Source organism: Pteropus vampyrus, unplaced genomic scaffold (assembly GCF_000151845.1).
Source record: "Pteropus vampyrus isolate Shadow unplaced genomic scaffold, Pvam_2.0 Scaffold583, whole genome shotgun sequence".
In the NCBI taxonomy this organism is placed as follows: Eukaryota; Metazoa; Chordata; class Mammalia; order Chiroptera; family Pteropodidae; genus Pteropus; species Pteropus vampyrus.
The window spans coordinates 176,681-199,770 of record NW_011889364.1 but is presented as its reverse complement, the minus strand read 5'-3'; the positions used below and the strand labels follow the sequence as shown (position 1 = coordinate 199,770).

General features: G+C 58.3%; 1 protein-coding gene across 4 annotated transcripts in view; it reads left to right on the top strand.

The window, feature by feature from the left end:
- The window catches only part of ADGRL1 (adhesion G protein-coupled receptor L1), a 42,788-nt gene extending 19,903 nt beyond the window's left edge, over window positions 1-22,885 (top strand). Inside the window, exons 4-24 of one of the 4 annotated variants that reach the window (XM_023525627.1) lie at window positions 1,653-1,762; window positions 5,403-5,417; window positions 8,830-9,630; window positions 10,492-10,806; window positions 11,518-11,621; window positions 11,930-12,115; window positions 12,375-12,413; window positions 12,575-12,758; window positions 12,921-13,043; window positions 13,562-13,776; window positions 14,063-14,233; window positions 14,686-14,895; window positions 14,984-15,204; window positions 15,340-15,406; window positions 15,794-15,885; window positions 16,430-16,598; window positions 17,804-17,932; window positions 18,105-18,201; window positions 18,278-18,406; window positions 18,578-18,595; window positions 19,068-22,885. In XM_023525627.1, coding sequence (XP_023381395.1) covers window positions 1,653-1,762; window positions 5,403-5,417; window positions 8,830-9,630; window positions 10,492-10,806; window positions 11,518-11,621; window positions 11,930-12,115; window positions 12,375-12,413; window positions 12,575-12,758; window positions 12,921-13,043; window positions 13,562-13,776; window positions 14,063-14,233; window positions 14,686-14,895; window positions 14,984-15,204; window positions 15,340-15,406; window positions 15,794-15,885; window positions 16,430-16,598; window positions 17,804-17,932; window positions 18,105-18,201; window positions 18,278-18,406; window positions 18,578-18,595; window positions 19,068-19,810 — 4,138 coding nt within the window. In that variant the 3' untranslated portion in view covers window positions 19,811-22,885. Of the gene's footprint in view, window positions 1-1,652; window positions 1,763-5,402; window positions 5,418-7,596; window positions 7,682-8,829; window positions 9,631-10,491; window positions 10,807-11,517; window positions 11,622-11,929; window positions 12,116-12,374; window positions 12,414-12,574; window positions 12,759-12,920; window positions 13,044-13,561; window positions 13,777-14,062; window positions 14,234-14,685; window positions 14,896-14,983; window positions 15,205-15,339; window positions 15,407-15,793; window positions 15,886-16,429; window positions 16,599-17,803; window positions 17,933-18,104; window positions 18,202-18,277; window positions 18,407-18,577; window positions 18,596-19,067 lie in introns of all 4 variants that reach the window. The other 3 variants (XM_023525629.1, XM_011384490.2, XM_023525628.1) reach the window with 3 other exon arrangements.
- The last annotated feature ends 205 nt before the right edge of the window (window positions 22,886-23,090 follow it).

Below are 23,090 nucleotides of genomic sequence, written 5' to 3'. Positions count from 1 at the left end.
CGGAGAGTGTTATGAGGCCATCTTAAAACCTGGAGGCGCTAACTGTATCAGTTTGGATACGGCTCCCTGTTCTGACAGAGACGCCCCAGAATAAATACAGCGATTGGAGTTGAGAAGACCCTCAGCACCCACTTCCCTGTTACGCCCACTCCCTGGCCAGAACGCAGTCACGACACTTCCAGCTGCAAGGGCAGCTGGGACACGCAGTCCAGCCGGAAGGCCAGCCTCTTTCCCTCTTGTTCTTGATGTTGAGATGAAATTTGCATAACATGAAAGTCACCATCTGAAAGTGAATAATTCAATGGTATTGAATACATTTCAGAATATTGGGCAGCCACTATCCATACCTAGTTCCAGAACGTTTTCATCACCCCAGAAGGAAACCCTGTCCCTGTTAGCAGTCACTTTCCACCACCACCCCCGTACCCCCAGCCACAACTAATCCACTTTCTGTCCCTGGATTTTCTTGTTCTGGACATTTCATATAAATAGAATCACGAAACACGTAGGCTTTTGTGTCTGGCTTTCACGCAGCATGTTTCCAAGGTTTATCCACGTTGTGTGTGTAAGAGCTTAATTTCTTTTTATGGCTGAGTACTATTCTGTTGTGGGCATGGACCACATTTTGTTTATACATTCTTCCATCGATGGACACTTGGGTTGTTCCCACCTTTGGCGACTGTGTGAATGATGCTGCTAAGAACATTCGTGTACAGGTAGTTGTTTGAGCAGCTGCTTTCAGTTCTTTTGGGAATATATCAAGGGATGGAGTTTCTTGGTTAAAGATGACTCTGCTTAATTTTCTGAGGCCAATGTTCTGTTTTTAAAGAAGGGGGTTGAGGTGGGCAGGTAGGTATAAGCGGATTCTCATTGGTTAAGGGCAAGAGTAAAGAGAGAAGACACAGGAGTCCTCTCTGCCCCGTACCTGTCGAGAAGCCCCTCAAACCACTTCCTGCACACCCCCAGTTAGGTTACTGTTCCACTGGCTGAGACGTGGCCTGCTCCAGGGAAGAGAGACCCTGACTGTGGGGACAGACAGCAGAGGAGAAACATCTTTTGCTTGTTGTTAAGTGGGCTTCACTTGACATGTTAGCCAGACCCTGAGAAGCTGACAGGGACTCAGAGTTCCCGTGGAGAATCGAGACTGGCTCCACCGTGAGGTGAGGACTCTGCCCCCGAACTGGCCGCTCCTCATAGATCCTCACATCAGCACTGACCAAAGGGGTGGACATAGACTGACACTGTGGGCATTTCATTAACAGTGTGTTTGCAAGGACACCACCTCCCATGTGTGGCTTTACGTGTCTTACTCTTCCATGAGCAAAGGAGGGGCTTTCCAGTCAGTTTAGAGAAAATACCAATGATGTGATGGCGCCGTGATGTGCGGATAGGATGGAAGTGATGAAGAGTGTCTGGGGAAGCAGTTCATGGGGCGATGCCCAGGTCTAGCCCTGAGCTTGATGCCATGCTGGGGCTGAGTACCAAAGACCTGTCTGGTGGAAAAGAGAGAGCAGGCAGGAAACAGAAAGCAGTGCCCCTGGCCTTGTTTCCAGGGGTCCTTCCCAATTTGGGAGTGTCCATTCCTCTCCTGACCCTGGAGGCCCCCAGCTTCTAAGCCATTGTTTTCCCAGCTCTCTGTCTTTCCTCTGCAGGTGTAACAACCGCACCCAGTGCGTGGTGGTTGCCGGCTCTGATGCCTTTCCTGACCCGTGTCCCGGGACCTACAAGTACCTGGAGGTGCAGTACGACTGTGTCCCCTACAGTGAGTCATCTTGTTCCTTGTGCGGACGTGGGCCCCTCCCCCTCCCAGAAGTGAGCGAGGAGGAGACACCTTGACCAACACACATATATACACACACGTACACACACAGGTCCAAGTTGGGGCCAGGTATGTGGGGACAGCTGGGTTTGCTCTCTCCTTCACATTCTCTTCTCCCAGACACCCTTGTCCATACTCAGTACCTGCCCCATCTCCCTGCCACCACCAGAGACTGTCCCTTTCCACAGGGCACCTTCTCTAACTCTTGTTACCCTGGCCCACTGCCCTGCTTCTCCACATGCTCCCGGCTCATTTACACACTCCGAGGCCACACCCCCATACTCTGCCTGGTACACTTACATCTCTCCTCTTTGTCATCCTGGACCCCACTGCCCTCTAATCCCACTTCTTCCTCATCCCTTACCTTCCCGAACGCCCCGCCCCTTACATGCCTGCTCTTCCTTCTCACTCACTGCCTTTCCTCTCTGAACTCCTCCTCCTTTCCATCGTCCACCTCACCCCTCATGTGCCCCCACTCATGCCCCTTTCCTGTCCTGGAAGCTGAACTCTATGCCCACAGAGAGGCAGACCACCCGCTGAGGCCTGGGGGCAGATCCTGCGTGAGGGGCTGGGGGCATGTTCCACAAATTCCTATGTCCTGGTTGGTTTGCCCATTACTGTGCCAGCACTTCCTGTCTACAAAGGAAGTGCCACCATGTTGGACTGCGGGTGGCCCCCAGGAACCTTGAGGAAGGTGATCTGAGGAGCCAGGGGCCTGGCTTTCTCGCACCTGGCCAAGCGGAGCAGACAAAGACAGGGTCTCTCCTCCTCAGCACCCCACCCTTAATATCCTTCTTTCCTGCCCTCACTCTTCCCTCCGCCTCCCTCTCCTCCTCCCCAGCTTCACACAGCCAACCTGGAGGTAGGGCCTCCAGGCAGAGGGGGGAGGAGGCAGGGCCGCCAGAGTGTCTGAGCGTGGGGAGAGGGGGTGGAGGAGCAGGAGGCCCTGTGACTCTCCCTCCTCTCCCCTCCCACTCCAGCCTCCCCCACCAACCTCTGATTTCTCCTCGCAGGTGATGACCTACACTGGGGAAACAGAATCACTTATGTGCTTCCATAACTTTCTTCTTTTACTCCTCACCCTTTCCTTTCAGCATCTGAGGCCTCCAGCCGCCACTCGAGGGGAATGCCCATCTGATCCTTGAAGCCTCCCCACAGCACTGGGGACACTGCCCACCCCCAGGGCTGGGGCAACAGGGAGGAGGGTGGGAGCGGGGGAGAGCAGCGCAGCGGGGAAGTCAGGCTGGGTTCAAAGCTCGGCCAGGCTCTTCGATTTTCCTGGCTCTGAAACTTGAGCAAATTACTTAATTTCTTAGGGCCACTATAGGAGGGGGCGAGAGTCTAGGACAGCGTGTGTGCAAAGCGGCTGGCCCAGGGGTAGCTTCAGAACCTGCTCCCAGTGGCGGAGGCCACATCCTCACCCCCCAGCGCCCAGACCGAATCCTGGTTCAGGGTGTGCTCAGTAATGGTCCAGGTGCCTTTTCAAGCTGGCTGAGCCTGTATATTCATCTGTGGTGGGGGGAAGGGAGCAAAACACCTCCCCTGGGATGTTGCCAGGAGTAGAGAGAATGTGGGTAGGGCTCCTTGTGTGCCCTGAGCCATAAGTGTGAAGGAAGCATACTCGCTTTTGCCAGCTGTGTGGCCTTGGCCGTGTTGCTTCACTGAGTCTCGGTTTCGCCATCTATATAGACACTGTTTTTAAAAGGCTGCCCAGGAAGTGCCTAGCACAGTTCCTGGCACCTACTGAGCGCTGGGCACTGGTAGTCATTGCTTTTGTTGTAACTACCAGTTATTATTGCTGTTGGTAATCAAAAATAAAACTAATGAAAGATGATGAACCCAGTTCCTCCTGAGGCAGACAGGATAAAGGGCAAGAGGAAAACCCTCTGGTCCAAGTGGAGTCCAAAGTAAGTGGATGCCACACAGGTAAAGCAGCAGGAAAAAGGTATAGAGGGCCCAGGGAGGAAAGGGATGGAGAGACCTCCTGAAACAGACCCCCGCCCTCAACCGTGGGCAGGGGCATGATCCACAGAGATCAGGAGGGACGCAGGTCAGCCCAGGAGGTGGATGGCCCCCAGTCTGATGGGAGAGCTAGCCTGAGTGCTGGAGGAGATAGGACACGCGCGTGTGCGCGCACACACAGACACACACACACACACACGAGATATGTGGGGACATAACGGAGCCATGTGTGCCCAGGACAGGAAGAGCTGGAGGGCTAAGCTAACTCCCGGTCCCAGAGGAAGGGGGAGCTATGGTTACCAGGAAGATGGAAGCTAGGCCACAGAACTGGGAATCCGGGCACTCACTTATCTCTCAAATGTTCACTGAGCACCTCCTGTGTGCCAGGCTCTGGATGAGGCGCTGGGAAGGCAGCCAAACCCTGCCCCGGTGGAACTCCCTGCTTCTGCTTCCAGAGAGGTGGCAGGAGAGCCAGGCCCTGGTCAGAGGTTCCTGAGGTGCCAGAGATGCAGAGGCTAGAGGGACGCAGCCTGGGCAACCATCTTGCCCTGGGCTTCAGAGGCTAGGGTGATCCCAGTGCTGGTGTGGGCGGGTCAGAGGTGGGTGTAGGGGATACTGTGGGGAGGGGGCAGTGGGTGTGTGGGACCCCCCCGACACACGCATCGGACAGGCCCGACTAACACTGGATTTGCCTTGCAGCTGAGCACAGTCTAACCATGCCCCTTCCTCCCCCAGGTGCCGCCGGCCCACCAGGCAGCAGGTGGCCTGGAGCTCCTGGCTCTGGGGCCCCCCTGGGGGAGGGGCTGGGCAGAGAAACTGAGTCTTGGGGGAGCGTGGGAGCGTGTCTGTGCCCCCACCTGCTGTCCTGTCCCGTCTGTGATGTCTCCCCACCCCAGCCTCTTCCCTCTCTGCCTCTGTCTCCCTCTACCCCAACTCTCTGAGGCCGAGGGGAGCTCTGACTGTCTGCCCTTCAGTCATTTGGTGTCCAGCTCTGTTGCCCTCTCTCTGTATTAGCTTTTTATGGGTTGTGAGGGCTTGTGGGGGGAACCCAGCTGGACTCAGGTGGGGCCAGCACGGACAGGGAAGGAGTTCAGTCTGTTCTCTCTGCTCTGGGTACCCAAGTCCCAGGAGTCACTAAATCCCCTCTCTTGGGCCCCTTGTTCTGGCAGGAGGGCAGCAGGTAGGGCGAGAGGGGATCTGAGTGTTTCCTCCCTGCCCCTGCTCCCTGGTACCCCACTAACCAGAGCCCGCCCCCCAGCTGGGGCTCCTCCCTCCCCGCCCAGCTGCACGGAGGGTGCCCACTCACATCTGAGGGCATGGCCCACCTGCTGCCCGTACCCGCCTCACCCCGTGTCTCTCTTGGTCTCGTGTCTTCCCCTTCCTGTGACTGTCTTCCCCACGACCTCTCACCCCGACCTGACCCCAGAGGAAGGGACTTGGGGGGCGGGGGCTGAGTTGATACTACATTCAGGGTTTGGGAACCAGGAGTGAGGAAAGAAAGGAAAAGGGGGCGTGTTGCCAGAAAAGAAACAAAAGCAATTTAATCTCTTTTTTTTTTCTCTTTTTCTTGCACATTTTTTTTTCAATTTGTTTTCTCTCTCTCTTCCGATGCTTAAAGTAGAAGTGGAGCAGAAAGGTAAACGCACTGTTACCAATGCTAACCCCTAACTCACACTTTGTTTTACCTGTGCCATACTCATGTGACCCGCCCTCCCCTCTCGGCCCCTTCTTCTCCCGCCCCCCAGCTGGGTCCAGCTGCTAGTCCCCACCCCGGGTGTCCTCCCGGTGGGGCTAACTCTGGTCCAGCCACTGGCAACTCCACCCTCCAGACACCCGAGGAAGCTCCTCTCTGAGCACGGGCAGGACCTTCTGTCTCTTCTGCCTCTCTCTTTCTGTCTCTCCCTGTCCTTCCTAGTCCCTAGCCCTTTTTGGGGGGACCTGGCCTTCTCTCATACTTCTTTTGCCTCCTTCAGGAGAAGTTTGTAAGCATCCGGGGCGGGTGGGGATCCCCTTCCCTGGCTCCCTACGGGGGGCCAGGTGGTGGGGTCACCGGGTGAGCCGTCTCTCTCCTCTCTTCTTCCCACCCCAACTTTGGTAACTTGTGTCCCATTGGGGAAGAGGGATGTGGGGGTACACCTTTGTTTTCCTTTCGGGAAGCAGATTCATCCTATCCCTCGGGCTCCTGGTGGCTTAAGTTCCTTCTGGTTTGACGTTCCCAAGGCCCAGAGCTGTTTTGGAGCACAGAGCACCAGCTTCCCCCACCCCCAACCCCCATCCTCGACCAGCTGGGGGCCTAGCCCTGGGGTTGGGTATAAGCTGTCCCCAGCCCTGGGAGGGCATCCTGCCAAACTGGGGACAAGGGGGTGGGGGCGGGCCCCACGGTCGGGGGAGCGTGGGGTGGGGAAGCATTTTTTTCTCTGATTCTGAAACACTTGCGACGCTGCAGTCAGGGTTTCTTCTGGGCTGTTGTGGTTAGAGGACCAGGGAGAGGGGGCCAGGGTGGTATAGGCCGGGTCTGGGGACTTCAGGAGCACCGTAATTTCTTGCGGGTTTAACCTTCCGCAGGGGAGCTGGAGAACTCTGGCGGGTAGGACTGTCCACCATGGGGATAGGGCACGGGCTGCAGCTGTAGTAGGGCTTGGAGGGCAGGATGTTGGGGATGGCGGCTTCCTCCTCTGAAAGTTTTGAGAAATTGACGGCTCTGAGGCTGGCAGCAGGGGCAGGGCTGGGTGAGACATCCTTTCGAATCGCCTTTGCCTTGAAATTACGGTGGTCTGTGGAGCATCCCCTTCGAGGGAGGTGGGGCGGGGTCCCTCCAAGCTGCTCCCCTCCCCCCTGCCCCCCTTCCCTATCTCAGAGAGGCCTGGGCAGCCAGCCCACGGTCTGCCCCTCACTGAACCCCGCCACTCTCTCCCTCTCTCTCTTCTGGAGTCTCTCTCCCACCCAGCACCAGACACTCTTCTTGCAGGCCCGGTGGTGGTTTGGATACGAAGTCCTGGATCTTTTCTCTTCAAGGGGCGGGTTGGGGGAGGGAAGAGGAGGTGTTGGGAGCTTGGTGCTAGGGAGGGGTCCTTGCTGGCAAAGGCTCCAGGCAGACCCTTCTCATCTTCTCCCTGGTCCCCAGGGTAACCTCTAACCACGTTTTCCTCCTCCACGCCCTTCTGATTAGGTCAGGCTCTGAGACCTCCCACCACCCTCTCACACACACACAGCTGGCAGGGGGCTGCCCGGGCTTGGGGAGAGGGGAGACCTGGGCACAGAGGAAATGGGTGGAGGCCAGGTGTGCTGGGGAGGGGTGCAGGCCAACACCTCTGGGCATCGGGGACACGGAGATGGTAGAGCCCCAGGGCCCAAGCCAGGATCCTTCTGGTTCCTGCCCACCTCTGTGCCTGGGGCTCCTTTTCCCCTTCTAAAAACAGGGCATGCTCCTGGCTGCTTTGTGCCTGGGGACCCTTGGGCTGCCCTCCAAGCCAGTGCCGGGTCCCAGCCCTCCCTGCCCACCTCAGGGCCAGCTGCTTTGGTGACAGGCCAAGCAGAAGCAGAGAATTCACTGCAAACCCTCACCCTGGCCTGTCCATGGGTTCTGCCAGCAGGGAGGTGAGAGGGAGGCCCCAGCCGTCCTGGATGGAGGGGCTTCTGGCCATCACCACTCTGGGAGGAGGAGGGGAGCCTGGCCACACTGCTTGTTGAGAGTCCAGACCTCCACCGGGTCGGCAGGGGAGGCTAGGAGTAGGTGGCGCTGGGACGTGATGGGGCAAGGGTGGGCAGGCCAGCAGGGGCCAACGAGATGCAGTTGAGGTTTTCCTCCTTTTCAGGGAATGGGGGGGTGGGGCGGGGCCCCCCACCTTTCTGACATCAGCGCTGCCTTGGTCCCTCCTCCCGAGCCGGGGATGGTTGCAGGTAAATCGGGGTCCGGGGCAGGGGAGGTGGGGGGCCTGGCTGGGGCGGGCTGGGTCTTTATCCTAGCACCTGGTTCCCTCCCTTGCCCCCTGAGCTGGACCTGGGACTGCCCTCCCGAGGGACCCTCAGTCCGGCCTGGGCCTTGGAGTGAATTCTCTGCTCACCCCCTCTCTCCTCTGTCAGCACTAACCCTTTCTTCCCAGGTGGTCTCCAGTGTGCCTCCCTTGGAGCCAGGACCTCTGCTGAGGCCCACCCCCCCACCTTGTCTCTCTTCCCTCCACGCAGCTCTCCTTCCCCCTCCCCAACTCTCCTGGGGAGTCACCTCCCTCCCCATGTCCCACCTCCCCAATCCCTGTGCACCAGTGTCAGTGTCTGCTGCTGAACAAACCCTTGAGAGACCCTGCCGGCTGGGGGCAGGGCTGGGCGCCCTGGGGAGGGGCTGAACTTTTCCAAAAACCTTTCCTGATTGTGTGGGTCCAGGTGTGTGGGGGCCACAGGCTGCAACAGGAACCTTGGGTGTTTCCCCCACCCTGGAATGGTGGGGGGCACCCCTGACACCCACAGTGGGTACAAAAACATCACTACCTTGCAATTTTTGCAGGAGGAAGAAAGTGGAGTGTAAAAAAAAAAAATTCTGTGTCCTGGTGTGGTTGATGAAGGATGGGACCCTCGACTCTAGCTCTTCCATAGGGGGCGGAGACAATGGCGAAGGGGCAGGGCACTGAGTCCCTGGAACCTCAAAGCCACCAGCCAGTGGCTGCAGTGAGATCTTTCTGCCCTACTTAAGGCACAAGAGAACATCTCTGGGAGGGCTCTTGCCAAACCCCTTATCCCCAGCCTGTGGGGTCTCTAGCAGCCAGGGAAGGAAAGAGGGCACCACCTCCCCCCCACTAACCCTGCTCTTAATGGCCTCCAGGGTTGACATCTCCAGGGAGAGGGGCAGCTGGGCGGGGTGGGGGTCCCAGCCCGGAAACCCCCTTCCCATCACCAGCCCTACCAAGCAACCGTGACTGCAGCAGCAGGAGGGGACAGCCTGGCTCCCCCGTGGCCACGTGACCAACTTGCCTCTCTCTCCCCTCTCTCTCCCCCTCTTCCTTACCCCCTGCTCCTCCTCTCGTGTCTCCTCCCCACCCACCTGCCTGGCCCAGTCTTCGTGTGCCCAGGGACCCTCCAGAAGGTGCTGGAGCCCACTTCGACGCACGAGTCGGAGCACCAGTCTGGTGCGTGGTGCAAGGATCCACTGCAGGCGGGTGACCGCATCTACGTCATGCCCTGGATCCCCTACCGCACAGACACGCTGACCGAGTACGCCTCATGGGAGGACTACGTGGCGGCACGCCACACCACCACCTACCGCCTGCCCAACCGTGTGGACGGCACGGGTTTCGTGGTCTACGATGGCGCTGTCTTCTACAACAAGGAGCGCACGCGCAACATCGTCAAGTACGATCTGCGCACTCGCATCAAGAGCGGGGAGACGGTCATCAACACCGCCAACTACCACGACACCTCGCCCTACCGCTGGGGGGGCAAGACCGACATCGACCTAGCTGTGGACGAGAATGGGCTGTGGGTCATCTACGCCACCGAGGGCAACAATGGGCGGCTGGTGGTGAGCCAGCTCAATCCGTATACGCTGCGCTTCGAGGGCACGTGGGAGACGGGCTACGACAAGCGCTCGGCGTCCAACGCCTTCATGGTGTGCGGCGTCCTCTACGTGCTGCGCTCTGTCTACGTGGACGACGACAGCGAGGCGGCTGGCAACCGCGTGGACTATGCCTTCAACACCAATGCCAACCGCGAGGAGCCCGTCAGCCTGGCCTTCCCCAACCCCTACCAGTTCGTCTCCTCCGTGGACTACAACCCGCGCGACAACCAGCTCTACGTCTGGAACAACTACTTCGTGGTGCGCTATAGCCTGGAGTTTGGGCCTCCAGACCCCAGTGCCGGTGAGGATGGCTTGTGTCCACAGCTACCCCCGCCCCCGCGCAACCTCCGTCCCAGGGTTGGGGGTGAATCTGGCAGCTCTTAGCGACCTAGAGGTCGGAGAGAATCACACAGCACATGCTGTTCCAGGCACTTCCCAGCTAGCTGGTAACTTGTCTAACCCTTCTAACACAGAGCTTGTTACTTTCCTGAGTTTACAGATGAGGAAACTGAGGCACAGAGTGGGTGGTGAATTAGCTTGAGGATTTGGACCCAGGACTTTGGGTGCCTGACCACTTAGCTGCACTGCCTTTCTCAGAGGCTTGTACATTTGTAGCCCTGGAACTCTTAACCAACCAGAATCCTGGGTGGAAGCTCAAATACCAGGTAAAATAGGACAAGGTTGAGCTGTTGATGGGGTGAGGGCCCCTCTGCAGCCTTGTTTGTGTCCTCGGCTGCCCTGAGCCAGCTCTGAGCAGCCCCAGGGCTCCAGAGAGCCTGGTCTAATCCAGCCTTGTTTGCATAATGGGGAGCTGAGGCCCCCAGAGGGAAGGAAGCCAGGTTACAGAGACCAGAGTTAGTAACCAAGGATGAGAGGTGGCAGTGTTCATCTCTTTCCTGGCCTATCCTTTCCAGGTGCTCTCTCAGACCTGAGGGTGCACACGAGTGAATTTGCACGTTTTGATGTTTTAGACAGTCCCATGTGTGTGAGGTACCTCTGTGGGTGGAGAGAATGCAGAGGAGATCCTCTCCCAGACCCAATGGGAACCAGGACACCTTTCCACTTCAGTGGCAAGAAAGATGCTAAGATGCCAGGGACCCAGTGCCTGGTGGGGCCCCAAGCCTGGGGGTGATTCTGTCTCATGGCCTCCTCTCCATTCCAGGCCCAGCCACTTCGCCACCCCTCAGCACAACCACCACAGTCCGGCCCACGCCCCTCACCAGCACAGCCTCACCCGCAGCCACCACCCCGCTCCGCCGGGCACCCCTCACCACGCACCCGGTGGGTGCCATCAACCAGCTGGGACCCGACCTGCCTCCAGCCACAGCCCCAGCCCCCAGCACCCGGCGGCCCCCAGCCCCCAATCTGCACGTGTCTCCAGAGCTCTTCTGTGAACCTCGAGAGGTGCGGCGGGTCCAGTGGCCGGCCACCCAGCAGGGCATGTTGGTGGAGAGACCCTGCCCCAAGGGAACTCGAGGTGAGTACAGAGGCCTTGGTCACCTCTTCTGGGGCTGACTTGGGGGGTGGCCACTGCTGGTCTGGCTAGGGAAGGGACAGGGGACATGCCTACCACTCAGCATAGATGCACTTACCCGTCCACTTCCCCTTTTGACAAAGTGTGGGCTTTATGGGGTAGGATTCATGCCCGACATCTGCAGCTGTGTCCCCAGAGCCCAGCAGAGCTCCCAGGGAACAGCAGCAGCTTAGTTTTCCCAGCCCCATTCCCTGACCCTTCCTGCAGTGCTGAGCACTAGGCAGACCCTGCAGGGAGCCCACAGAGATAAGCTGGGTGGGTCGCAGCCTCAGGCTGAGATGGAACAGTCCTAGGAACAGCAGCTGAAGTGCCAGAGGGGTGGGACTAAGACCACCCGCTCTAGGGACCTGAGGGGAGGGTTAGAAGAGGCTTCATGGAAAGGGGGCTTCCCAGATGGGTTTTGTTAGAAGGTTCTAATTCCAGTAGGTAAAGATGGAAGGGAAGACAAGAGGGAGAGCTTAGGGGATTAAGGTGTGGCTTATGTCACCTCAGAGTGACACCTCTCTTGACTGTCCTACCTGCTTCATGTCTGGTCTCCCATGTTCCCCTCACTTCTCCCCTCACCCATTCGTCTCTGTCTCCTTTCCCCCTGCTTTGGCCCTCCCTTCTCTCCTTCCTCGTGGCCCCCTTCTCTGTTCCTGTCTGTCCCTGCAGGAATTGCCTCCTTCCAGTGTCTACCAGCCCTGGGGCTCTGGAACCCCCGGGGCCCTGACCTCAGCAACTGCACCTCCCCCTGGGTCAACCAGGTGGCCCAGAAGGTACCAGCAGCAGCCACCCCTCCCAGATAGGCACCTTTGCTCACGCACTGGGCCCTGGGTGGCTGGGTGCAGGGCGCAGCGGGGCAGTGGAACAAAGGGAGACAAGGGAGATAAATGGATAGCAGGTCTGAGAGGCAGGACTATGGGGTTTCCTCCCTGGCCTACGGAGTGGGGGAGAGAGCAGACAGGGAGAAGGGGCAGTAGAGAGGAATGAGAGGGGCTGAGCAGTCTGGGCAAGTGCGGAGGGACCATGAGGGGAGCAAAATGGTCCCTGACAGAGCTGGGTCCTCCACTCCCGCCTCACACAGATCAAGAGTGGGGAGAATGCAGCCAACATTGCCAGTGAGCTGGCCCGCCACACCCGGGGCTCCATCTATGCGGGGGATGTGTCCTCCTCTGTGAAGCTGATGGAACAGCTGCTGGACATCCTGGACGCCCAGTTACAGGCCCTGAGGCCCATTGAGCGCGAGTCAGCTGGCAAGAACTACAACAAGGTGGGGCTTGACAGTGGGGATGACAGTGGGCACTACCCCGGGGCCTCAGGAAGGTTCGGCTTGGTACCTCCAAGCTGGGCTGCCACCAGGAAGCATAGACTCCAGGCCCGTTGGTCTCCCTCCTGGGCTGCCCCGGATGGGCCTGGGGGTTGGGGATACCTTAGGAACAACTCTTGCTCGTGGCCCGGCCCCAGCTTGGTGGCAGATGCAGAAAAGAGTGGGTAGATGTGGCCTGACAGCACCTCCATCTCTTTCCTAGATGCACAAGCGGGAGAGAACCTGCAAGGACTACATCAAGGTAAGGCCCAGGGGACTCTGGCTGGCTGAGCGGGGTGGGACAGGCCCTAGTCGGCACTGGGAGAATAGAGGCTGAGAGGAGGGGACACGGAGCTCAGCCCCACGAACTGGAGGATGTGGCGGGATTCGTGGCGCCACCCCCCACCACCGCCACCTGTGCAGGCTGTGGTGGAAACGGTGGACAACCTGCTACGGCCGGAGGCTCTTGAGTCCTGGAAGGACATGAATGCCACAGAGCAGGTACACACAGCCACCATGCTCCTGGATGTCCTGGAAGAGGGCGCCTTCCTGCTGGCCGACAACGTCAGGGAGCCGGCCCGCTTCCTGGCTGCCAAGCAGAATGTGGGTGAGTGCTGTGGTCTTACCAGGCCCAGTTCAGGTGCAAACCTTGAACTGTGGAGTCTGCCTGTTCCAGAGACCATGGGGGATACCCTGGTCCTTGACCTTGGGCCTCTAGACAGGGAACAGACCCCAACCCCATATGCCCTGCCATCCTCTGTCCCCACAGTCCTGGAGGTCACGGTCCTGAACACGGAGGGCCAAGTGCAGGAGCTGGTGTTCCCCCAGGAGTACCCAAGCGAGAACTCCATCCAGCTGTCAGCCAACACCATCAAGCAGAACAGCCGCAACGGTCAGTGCCCGGCCCCATGCTGGCAGCGCCGCCCCACTTATGGAGAACAGCGGCTGTCAGTTTTTATGGGGTTGAAGAGTCTGAGAAAAGGTTGGGACCTGTAACAACACACAGATAAGTTCTCCGCTCAAGCTGGCGAAACATTCCAGGGGACTCACGGGGTTCCCCCAAAGCCCCACAGAGCCCCGAACATTTGCAGTCTGCAGGGCTCACTCCTCTGCAGCAGCAGTTGATCCTCACAGCTCAGGGAAAATTGTCCTGTTTGAGACTAAGACTCAGAGAGCTTAGGGATTTGCTTGAAGTCACACTGCAAGTAAGAGGTTCCCAAGGACCCAGACCCTGAGTCTCCTGGTCTGCTGCCCTGCTGTTTGGCACTGCCTACAACCGAGCAGTGATCCCAGAGGAGGGGTCCCTGATCCCCACTCGTCTGGGCTGCAGTCTGGAGAAGCCAGGTCCCGGTGGCTGGAAGTGTGTCAGTCGAGGGCTGACGGCACACCCGCTGCACCTGTCCTTTCCAGGGGTGGTCAAAGTTGTCTTCATCCTGTACAACAATCTGGGCCTCTTCCTGTCCACCGAGAACGCCACGGTGAAGCTGGCAGGTGAAGTGGGCGCAGGTGGTCCGGGAGGTGCCTCCCTCGTGGTGAACTCACAGGTCATCGCAGCCTCCATCAACAAGGAGTCAAGCCGAGTCTTCCTCATGGACCCTGTCATCTTCACCGTGGCCCACCTGGAGGTGAGCTGAGGTGTTCCCCATGGGGGTCCCAGCATCCGCAGAGTTCCCAGGCTGCATATCCCCGCATTGCGTGTTCATCTACCCCAGGAGTAAGTTCCGATCCCTCCCTGGGCCACCAGTCCCTCAGCCTCCACCTCAGCAGCTTAGGCCATTTGTCCCCAGAGATCTCAGACTACCGCCTGAAATCCCAGGCACTTCTCCATGCTTGTTGCTGTCCCTCTAGCTGGGTGTGAGGGCTGGAAGGGGACTCCCCAGATCTGACTCGCCGGCCACTACCACACAACAGGCCAAGAACCACTTCAATGCTAACTGCTCCTTCTGGAACTACTCGGAGAGATCCATGCTGGGCTATTGGTCAACCCAGGGCTGCCGCCTGGTGGAGTCCAACAAGACCCACACGACGTGTGCCTGCAGCCACCTCACCAACTTTGCTGTGCTCATGGCTCACCGCGAGATCGTAAGCTGGCCAGCATCCCGCTGCACTGCTCTGGGCGGGCCTGCTCATTGGCTCAGCTTTGCATGGCATTACAGAGTGCGTCATGGGCAGTGCCAGGGAAGGCCAGCTTCATGGGCACGGGGGCGGCACTAGTCTTGCCCAGGGCATGAGACCACATGTCTGGTTCTCTCTCTCTGGTCACGGTCCCACCTTCTCCCAAGGCACTCTGGAGAAGCAAGTTGGTGTCACCTTTGTCATCTCTCCACACACCTTCCAGAGCATGAGGAAGTGAGCGTGCTGCCTGCAGAGGGGTGGGGGCCGGCAAGTTGGCCAGGGGCAGAAGGCCAGCAGGGCTGTACCAGTGGTGTTCATGGCCTGAGGCCTGGTCTGCAGCTGGCACCTATCTGAGCCCAGGGTGAGCCTGGCCATGTGCAAGGCCAAGGGCACTGAGTGCACCCCCTACTGTCCCCCAGTACCAGGGCCGCATCAACGAGCTGCTGCTGTCAGTCATCACCTGGGTGGGCATTGTGATCTCTCTGGTCTGTCTGGCCATCTGCATCTCTACCTTCTGCTTCCTGCGGGGGCTGCAGACCGACCGCAACACCATCCACAAGAACCTGTGCATCAACCTCTTCCTGGCCGAGCTGCTCTTCCTGGTCGGCATAGACAAGACTCAGTATGAGGTGGGTCTGGCGTGGGGTGGGGGCAGGGGGAGGGAGGAGAGGCGACCCAGCCTGGCCCCTCCTCACCTGTGGTGCCCCTGCCCCCCAGATTGCCTGCCCCATCTTCGCTGGTCTGCTGCACTACTTCTTCCTGGCTGCCTTTTCCTGGCTGTGCCTGGAGGGCGTGCACCTCTACCTGCTACTGGTGGAGGTGTTCGAGAGCGAGTACTCCCGTACCAAGTACTACTACCTGGGCGGCTACTGCTTCCCAGCCCTGGTGGTGGGCATCGCGGCCGCCATCGACTACCGCAGCTACGGCACTGAGAAGGCGTGAGTGCCCCTCCTTCTCTCCTCCTGCCTGGCTCCCTGTTCAGTAGCAGGACCCTCACGGCACTGGGCTCCTGGGGTTGGAGGGTAGGTCCCCCACAACCCCCCACCCACCCCCTGGCTCTGCTTCTTTTATAGCTGCTGGCTCCGAGTAGACAATTATTTCATCTGGAGCTTCATTGGGCCCGTCTCCTTTGTTATTGTGGTAAGTTGGAAGGCAGTACACCTGGTACTGTTTTCGTCCTTTATCCTGGCTAGCCTTGACCCTGAGCCCCTGAAAACTGTGAGAACTAACCAGCCAACTAAGAGGACAGGAGCGCAGTGGGTCTGTAGAGCTCCAGCACTGAGGTCCATGCATCCAGGAGCTGTGATTTGAGCCCCTGTTCTGTGTCAGGCTGGAGGCCCCATCCTCCCAGCAGTGGGAGCCATGTAATAGACGGTTATACCAGGGGGTGGGTACCTGGGGGCAGTTACATCGTCAGAGGAGTCCATGAAGGATAGAGGTCCATGCTGAGACTTGGCCAGGAGCTCACACCGGCAGCTGGAAGGCAGAGCGACCCTGGCCCAGCCCCTCCCCTTGTCCCGTCCCCAGGTAAATCTGGTGTTTCTCATGGTGACCCTGCACAAGATGATCCGGAGCTCATCTGTGCTCAAGCCCGACTCGAGTCGCCTTGACAACATTAAGTGAGTAGCCCCCTCCCCAACCCTGCCCCCCAAAACCCCACACCAAGCTGGCCTCTCCCAGGACTTAACTAAAATGTGCTGTCACCTCTGGTGTCATACAATGTGATTTATGGACAGAGATGGTTTTCATTGTGCTCGTTCTATATCTACTTAATGAGTATTAGAAAACATAGCATTAACTCAGCCAGCCTGTGGCGTGGGGAATATAACTGCTCAGGGCAAGGCTGAGTTCAAAAAGTGAGTCCATTTCGGACGACTTAAAGAGAAGTAAGCAGCAAAAGACAGTTAGTTTAAGGGTCTGGAAACATGGCCTAAAGGATGAAGAACGCAGGGGAATAACTATTCACAAACCTCGACTCCCCAACTCTGCCTGCCCTCAGACTCAGGCTGGGTGGAAGTGTCGCTGGACGGGCCATTCCCATCAGGCCTACTCACCCAGGTGGGTTTTTGTAGACAGCGTCCAGGCCCAAAGGGGCCAAGAGGGGATGTATCTCTGCTGGCGGGTACTTTGATGTCCCTATCCCTCTCCCTACCCCGTCCCCAGATCCTGGGCCCTGGGGGCCATTGCGCTGCTCTTCCTGCTGGGCCTCACCTGGGCTTTTGGCCTCCTGTTCATCAACAAGGAGTCGGTGGTCATGGCCTATCTCTTCACCACCTTCAACGCCTTCCAGGGGGTCTTCATCTTTGTCTTTCACTGCGCCTTACAGAAGAAGGTGAGGTCAGGGAAGGGGGCCCAGGTGCTTGCCTTCTTTGGTGGCCTATGTCCGCTGAGAGGGGAGCATGGGCCTCAGGGTCAGGAAAGATTCAGCTAGGGTGAAGAGGGTTCTGGAAAACAAGATACAGCGGACCGGAGGAGCAAGAGAGCCGGGCAGATGTGGGGAGCGAGGAGAGCAGCGGGCAGGGATGCAGTGACAGGAGCTCTCCCACAACGCAGGGCACAAAGCAGGTATGCAGGAGGGAGATGATTCTGTGAGTTTTGTGGTGATAGGATGTTTCCTTTTTAAATAAAATGTGTTTAAATCCTTAAAAAAATAAAGAGATAAACAGAAACAGAGAAACTTAGAGGGGCATACAGGGCATACAAGACTCAAGCATGGAAACCGAGCCAAGGCATTTGTATACTTGGTCCTGAAGGCAGTGGAGCCCCCGTCAGATCGTTGTTGGTCCGAGGCGAGTAAGGCTGAGGCAGGGGGATGGAGGAGGCAGCGATGAGAACTCTGCTGCAAGGCTGACTGTACCCTGTTCTGTTCAGAACTGTCTGGTGGCCCCCAAGGGACAGTGACTTCCTTGCATGGCCCCCACTTCACACACAGTGACATTCTTACAGGAGCCCCCAGGCCTACATGGTGTGACCAGGGCTCCGGTTACCTTTTCTGTCCTCCAGCCATGCTCTCTGCTCTCTCAGACACCTAGACATGGACCCTCCTTAGGGCTTGTCCCCTGCCCCTTCCAGATATCTGACTTCTCTCTCAGGTCTTTGCCAAAACGTCTCCTTCTTGTTGAGGCCTCCCCTGATCTGCCTAACCCCCTTTCCAGCCATAGGTCTGTTTGCAGCACCTAACGTCATCACACATCCTACCTTACGTACTGATGTTTACATCTACATTATGTCCGTCTACTAAGATAGCAGTTCTGAGAGGTAGGGCTTTGTGTCTGATTTGTGTTGTACTGTCCCCAGGGCCTAAGCCACACCTGGCACATAGAGTATGCTCATTAAAGAGCTGTTGAGTCAATGAATGGATGAGAAACTATCCATGGAGATGGAGAAAGGGGGATGGGCCTGAGCGAGGAGAGAGAGTCTACCTGGCTGGCTGCTTGGGGACAGGAGACAGGTTTCTGATGCCCACCAGTAGCTTGGTCTCTGGACTCCCAAGGTGAGGGCACCTGCCGCCAGCTGCCTGTCCTCCTCACTCCCCAGGTGCACAAGGAGTACAGCAAGTGCCTGCGACACTCCTACTGCTGCATCCGCTCCCCACCTGGGGGCGCTCACGGCTCCCTCAAGACCTCAGCCATGCGGAGCAACACCCGCTACTACACAGGGACCCAGGTATCTGGGCTGGGGTTGGGCACCAGGCAGGGCTCCCTCAGGCTGAATGTTGGGCCCGAGATGCGGGGCAGTGCTTGGCCCAGGTCCCTGGTGGTGTGCATCAGGTAAGTGGTCTCAGATCCCGGAGGGTAGGCGGCTCGAGGGCCCCTTCATGTCTGGGCTGTGTCTCCAGAGCCGAATCCGAAGAATGTGGAATGACACCGTGAGGAAACAAACAGAATCCTCCTTCATGGCGGGCGACATCAATAGCACTCCCACCCTGAATCGAGGTAAGACAGTATCCCTCATCCCGGGCTCCAGGCTTGTGTTTCCCAGCTGCCTTGTGACCTCTGACCTCTTGGACAGGTACCATGGGGAACCACCTGCTGACCAACCCTGTGCTGCAGCCCCGTGGGGGCACCAGCCCCTACAACACCCTCATTGCCGAGTCAGTGGGCTTCAATCCCTCCTCGCCCCCCGTTTTCAACTCCCCAGGTAAGAGCACACTGTGCTGGGAGAGGGCAACAGCCCAGGTCAGGGAGCATGGGGTCTGCATCCCAAGAGGTCTTCACTTGGGGTGTTCACATGCCTCCTGAACGGGAGCCTGGACTTGGCGTTCCACGACCACTCACCTTCTCTCTCTTCCCTCCCGGCTGGCACCTGCAGGGAGCTACCGAGAACCCAGTAAGTGTGACTTTCCTGGTAACCTTTCTGATGCCGGGAGGGGAATGTGACAGTGCCTCACTCACCTAGGGAGAACTCAGTGCCTCACCTAGGGAGAACTCAGGGTGCTCCCCCCGACCCACACACATACACACACAGTCTCTGGCTGGGCAGTTTGCTGATGTTGCATTTGGGCCTTGGGTGAGGAATGAAAGTGATGAAGGTCAGAGCATAGGAAATGGACCTGGTCACCCAGGTCTCCTCACACCACTGAGATTCTGAGTCCCGAGCTGGGAGGGGACCCTGGGGAAACTGGTCTCCACCCCCCCTTCCACCAACCTGCTGCATTGCAAGTGTCCGTACTGCCAGTGAGGAAGATGGGGAATGGGAAACTCCAGTCCCCAAAGCAAGGGTGAGCCCAGGTACCCCACTCTGTGTGCCCCACACCCCTCTCACTGCCCAGCCCTCCTGAGCAGCCCCCTTCTGCCTGCAGAGCACCCCTTGGGAGGCCGGGAAGCCTGCGGCATGGACACGCTGCCCCTCAACGGCAACTTCAACAACAGTTACTCCTTGCGAAGTGGGGATTTCCCTCCCGGGGACGGGGCTCCCGAGCCACCCCGAGGCCGGAACCTGGCAGATGCTGCCGCTTTCGAAAAGATGATCATCTCGGAGCTGGTGCACAATAACCTGCGGGGCAGCAGCAGTGGGGCCAAAGGCCCACCACCACCCGAGCCCCCCGTGCCACCTGTGCCGGGGGGTGGCAGTGAGGAAGAGGCGGGAGGGCCCGGGGGTGCTGACCGGGCAGAGATCGAACTTCTCTACAAGGCCCTGGAGGAGCCGCTCCTGCTGCCCCGGGCCCAGTCGGTGCTGTACCAGAGCGATCTGGACGAGTCAGAGAGCTGCACGGCGGAGGATGGGGCCACCAGCCGGCCCCTCTCCTCCCCTCCGGGCAGGGACTCCCTCTATGCCAGCGGGGCCAACCTGCGGGACTCGCCCTCCTACCCGGACAGCAGCCCCGAGGGGCCCAGCGAGGCCCTGCCCCCACCCCCACCTGCACCCCCTGGCCCCCCTGAAATCTACTACACCTCTCGCCCACCGGCCCTGGTGGCCCGGAACCCCCTACAGGGCTACTACCAGGTGCGGCGGCCCAGCCACGAGGGCTACCTGGCAGCCCCGGGCCTCGAGGGGCCAGGGCCTGATGGGGATGGGCAGATGCAGCTGGTCACCAGTCTCTGAGGAACCTCACAGACCAGGGGTTGGTGGCCCAGGCCAGGGAGGGAACCCTGAGCAGGGCTCTGGTGGGAGAGGGAGACTGACGGAGGCAGTGGCTGGTGGGCCACTTTCTCCAGGCACCCCTCGGCCGCAGGCCCTCGAGGCCCCTTGGGGGCTCTGCTCTGGGGGACCTGAGGTGCAGGGTTCAGACAGGGTTTCCCACCAGCCACGTGCACCAGCTCGATTTGGGGAAAGTGCAGTGAGGAAGAGCCAAGAGGTTCCCTGGAGAATGAGGAAGGAGAAATTGAAAGGGTGCAGCCCACTCTTGACTTCCCCCTCCCCCCTACTCTTGTCTGCTGGAGGGAAATGAGGGCTTTGGTGTCCTTGGGCCAAAGACCCTGCTGGATGGAACCTGTCAGCTGCTCCTCTTTCTGCAGCCAGAAATGCTGGGCTGCACCAGGAGCAGAAGGACAGATGGACAGGTTCCGCCTGCACTGCAGTTCCCTGCTCCCTGGAGTCTGGGGCCTCTGACCCAGGAGAAAGCCCCAGGGCCAGAGGAATGGGCATTTGTGGCTGGTGGTTTAAAGGTGGAATTTTCTCTGAAGCTCCTTCCTTCTGCTCTTCTTCCCAGCCTCCCCAGCAAGCCTGCCCCCTCAGCCCTCCTCAAGTGCACCCAATGACCCCCTCCCTTGGGGTGACTCCTGATGAAGCACAACTCCCCGCAGGGCCCCCAGCCCACAGGGGTGGCCATATATGGGCAATTCCCAGTCCTGTGGGCTTGGCTATCTGGGGAGCAGATTTTGGGTCTGGATCTCCCTGGGGAGTGGGTCCTGGGCTTGGATCTTTCCCTAGGGGGCCCTCTTCCCCTTCCTCTCTTCTCCTCCTCTCCCATTGCTGTAAATATTTCAACGAAATGGAAAAGAAAAAAAAAGACAAAAAAAAAAAAATCTCATCACTTGAAGCCACCGGGAGCCTGCGGCCCGGCCAGCCCTGGCTTTCTCCGGAGCAGAGCGGCGCCGCCGGGCCTGGCAGCCAGGACTTCTCTGTGTACGTGTGCATCCCCAGCCGGGGTGGGCAGGCCGCCAGAGCAGCTTTTTACAATCCAGAGACAGAAAAAAATCTAGACGCAACAGCGAAACAAAGAACCCGTTTCTTTCCCGGCACCTGTTTCTGTCGCCTCCTTCCCTGCTCTGCCTGCCCCTGGCATCAGTCAGCCCTCCTGGGGCGTGTACCTCACTGCCTGCCCCAGGACTGGGGCCTGTCTTCTCCCCTCCCCACTGGCCCGGGGGAGGCACCCCTCACACCCAAAGATGCTTTTGTCAAGATGGCTGTGCTATCCCTTTGAGTTCCTGTCTCTTGTATACTGCTTCTGGAACTCGGGCCAGGGATGAGGGGCTGATTTCCTGCCTAGAGAGGTTGATGGGGGAAGAAAAATGAGGGTAGCAGGGTTTGATGGTGGTGGGTATGACTGAGGGGAAGGCTGGGAGTGATGAGGTAGTCTTCTCTGGGGGGTTGGGGGTGGAGTGTGTGAAAGCACCTTCCCTACCCTACACCCTCCTACAGTGGGGGCAAAGCCAGGTACCAGGGCCTGGGGTCAGGACACCAGTGTTGTGGGGGTTCAACCCCAAACCTGTAGACCCCAGAAGCTCCAGGCTGGGGCGTCTCCTGAGTACCTCTCCCCAGCTCCTTTCTCTCCAGCCTGTCACCCTGGCCTTCCCTGCCCCACCCCAACTCTGGGGGTAGCATAGTCCCATTGCCACACTAACCCAGCCCCATCATTGCCATTTCCCCAGGGGTGGCCCTCCACCTCTGCTCTGATCCCTCTGTCTCTTTTGCCCTCCTCTCTTCTCTCACAAGTGCCATGAGTTTTCAAACATCTTCGGGTCTCAGCCTGCTGCTGCCATGAACTTTGGGTTAAGGGGGAAGGGCTCTAGGGAGGAACTGGGGATAAGAGACAGGTAGGTGGCTGGGAGGACCCTTTTGCTGCTAAAAAGCCCCACCCTTCTGGGGAGCTGGGGCTGGCTTGTCCCTGTCAGGGGAGAAGGGGTCAGACCAAAGATGGTGGTTTGTCCTGCCTAGGGGGACAGGTGTGTGAAGGCAGGGTTGGGTTCCATCTCTGGCTTTTTCCGGTAGGAAGGCTTAATTAACTCCTTTCACCAGAAGACCATGGATGAGTGGATGGGGAGAAGGATGGAGATGGTCTTGCCCAGATAGCTCTATGAGGAGGGCAGGAGCTAGATCTGTGGCATGCCTTGGCTTCAGGAGGCCAGGAACTCCAGTGGTTGGGGCAGTTAGAGGTCTGTGAAGAGCTGGCAGAGGAGATGAGGGTAGATGAAGGAGTTAGTCCAGCCCAAGCATCGGCCCAGCTAGATACCAGCAAGAGGGTGGAAAAAGTGGGCAGGGTGGGAGAGTTCCCAGGGGGCTGGAAGCATGCAAGGAGTCCCTCGTCTCCCCTGCTGAGCCCTCTTTTTATCTCTCCACACACCGACAATCACGGGGGGAGAGAGAGGGTACGGTGGGTCCCTTGGTTCCCATTCTGGCCAGAATCACCAAGGTGGATTTCCAGGCCTCAAAGCTGTGTGGCAGGGCCCCCTGGTGGGGCTGGACACCACTGCAGTCCAGCACAAAACCACCCCTGGGAGCCCTGGTGTTCCCCCACCCCAACCAGACCTGGTGCCTTGACACCCCCACCCCCGCTGGGACGGTATAGAGAAGGAAGGGTCTTGGTTTCCTCTCCTACTCCCCTCCTTGGGCTCCTGAATTCATTTGCTTTTAAATATTATTATTATTTTTTGGGGTTTCCTTTGCCTTCTTTTCTGTGTCTCCACTTCTTTCCCTGTGTCTTCCTTGCTGTCTGTGTTCTTCTCTCACCCTCAGTTTCTCTCTGTCCATTCGGGCCTCCTCCCCCCTCTCCTACATCCCCCAATCCCTCCTTGGTCTCCTTTTCGATATGCCAAACCAATTTTGGGTCGAGTGCATTTAACGAGAACAAAACAAAAGGCTCATAACAACAAGAACGTTTCAGAAAAAAAGTTTAAAAAAATTGTTGAGTCAAAAAAAAATAAAACAATAAAGAAATTAAGATTTCTTGGAATGACAGGAGTGGTGTGACTCATTGCTCGGCGAGAAATGGGTGAGTGGATCTGCAGGGCGCATCCCTGTGAGGCGCTGACACCGTGAGAAGCCTGCACTGCAATGTACAGAACCCACAGCAGAGGCCTGGAGCATCACGGAACCATTAATGTTTACGGAAAACTTGGTAGGTTCCTGGGCCTGGCTGAGCAATTCAGAAGTAGTTTTTCTT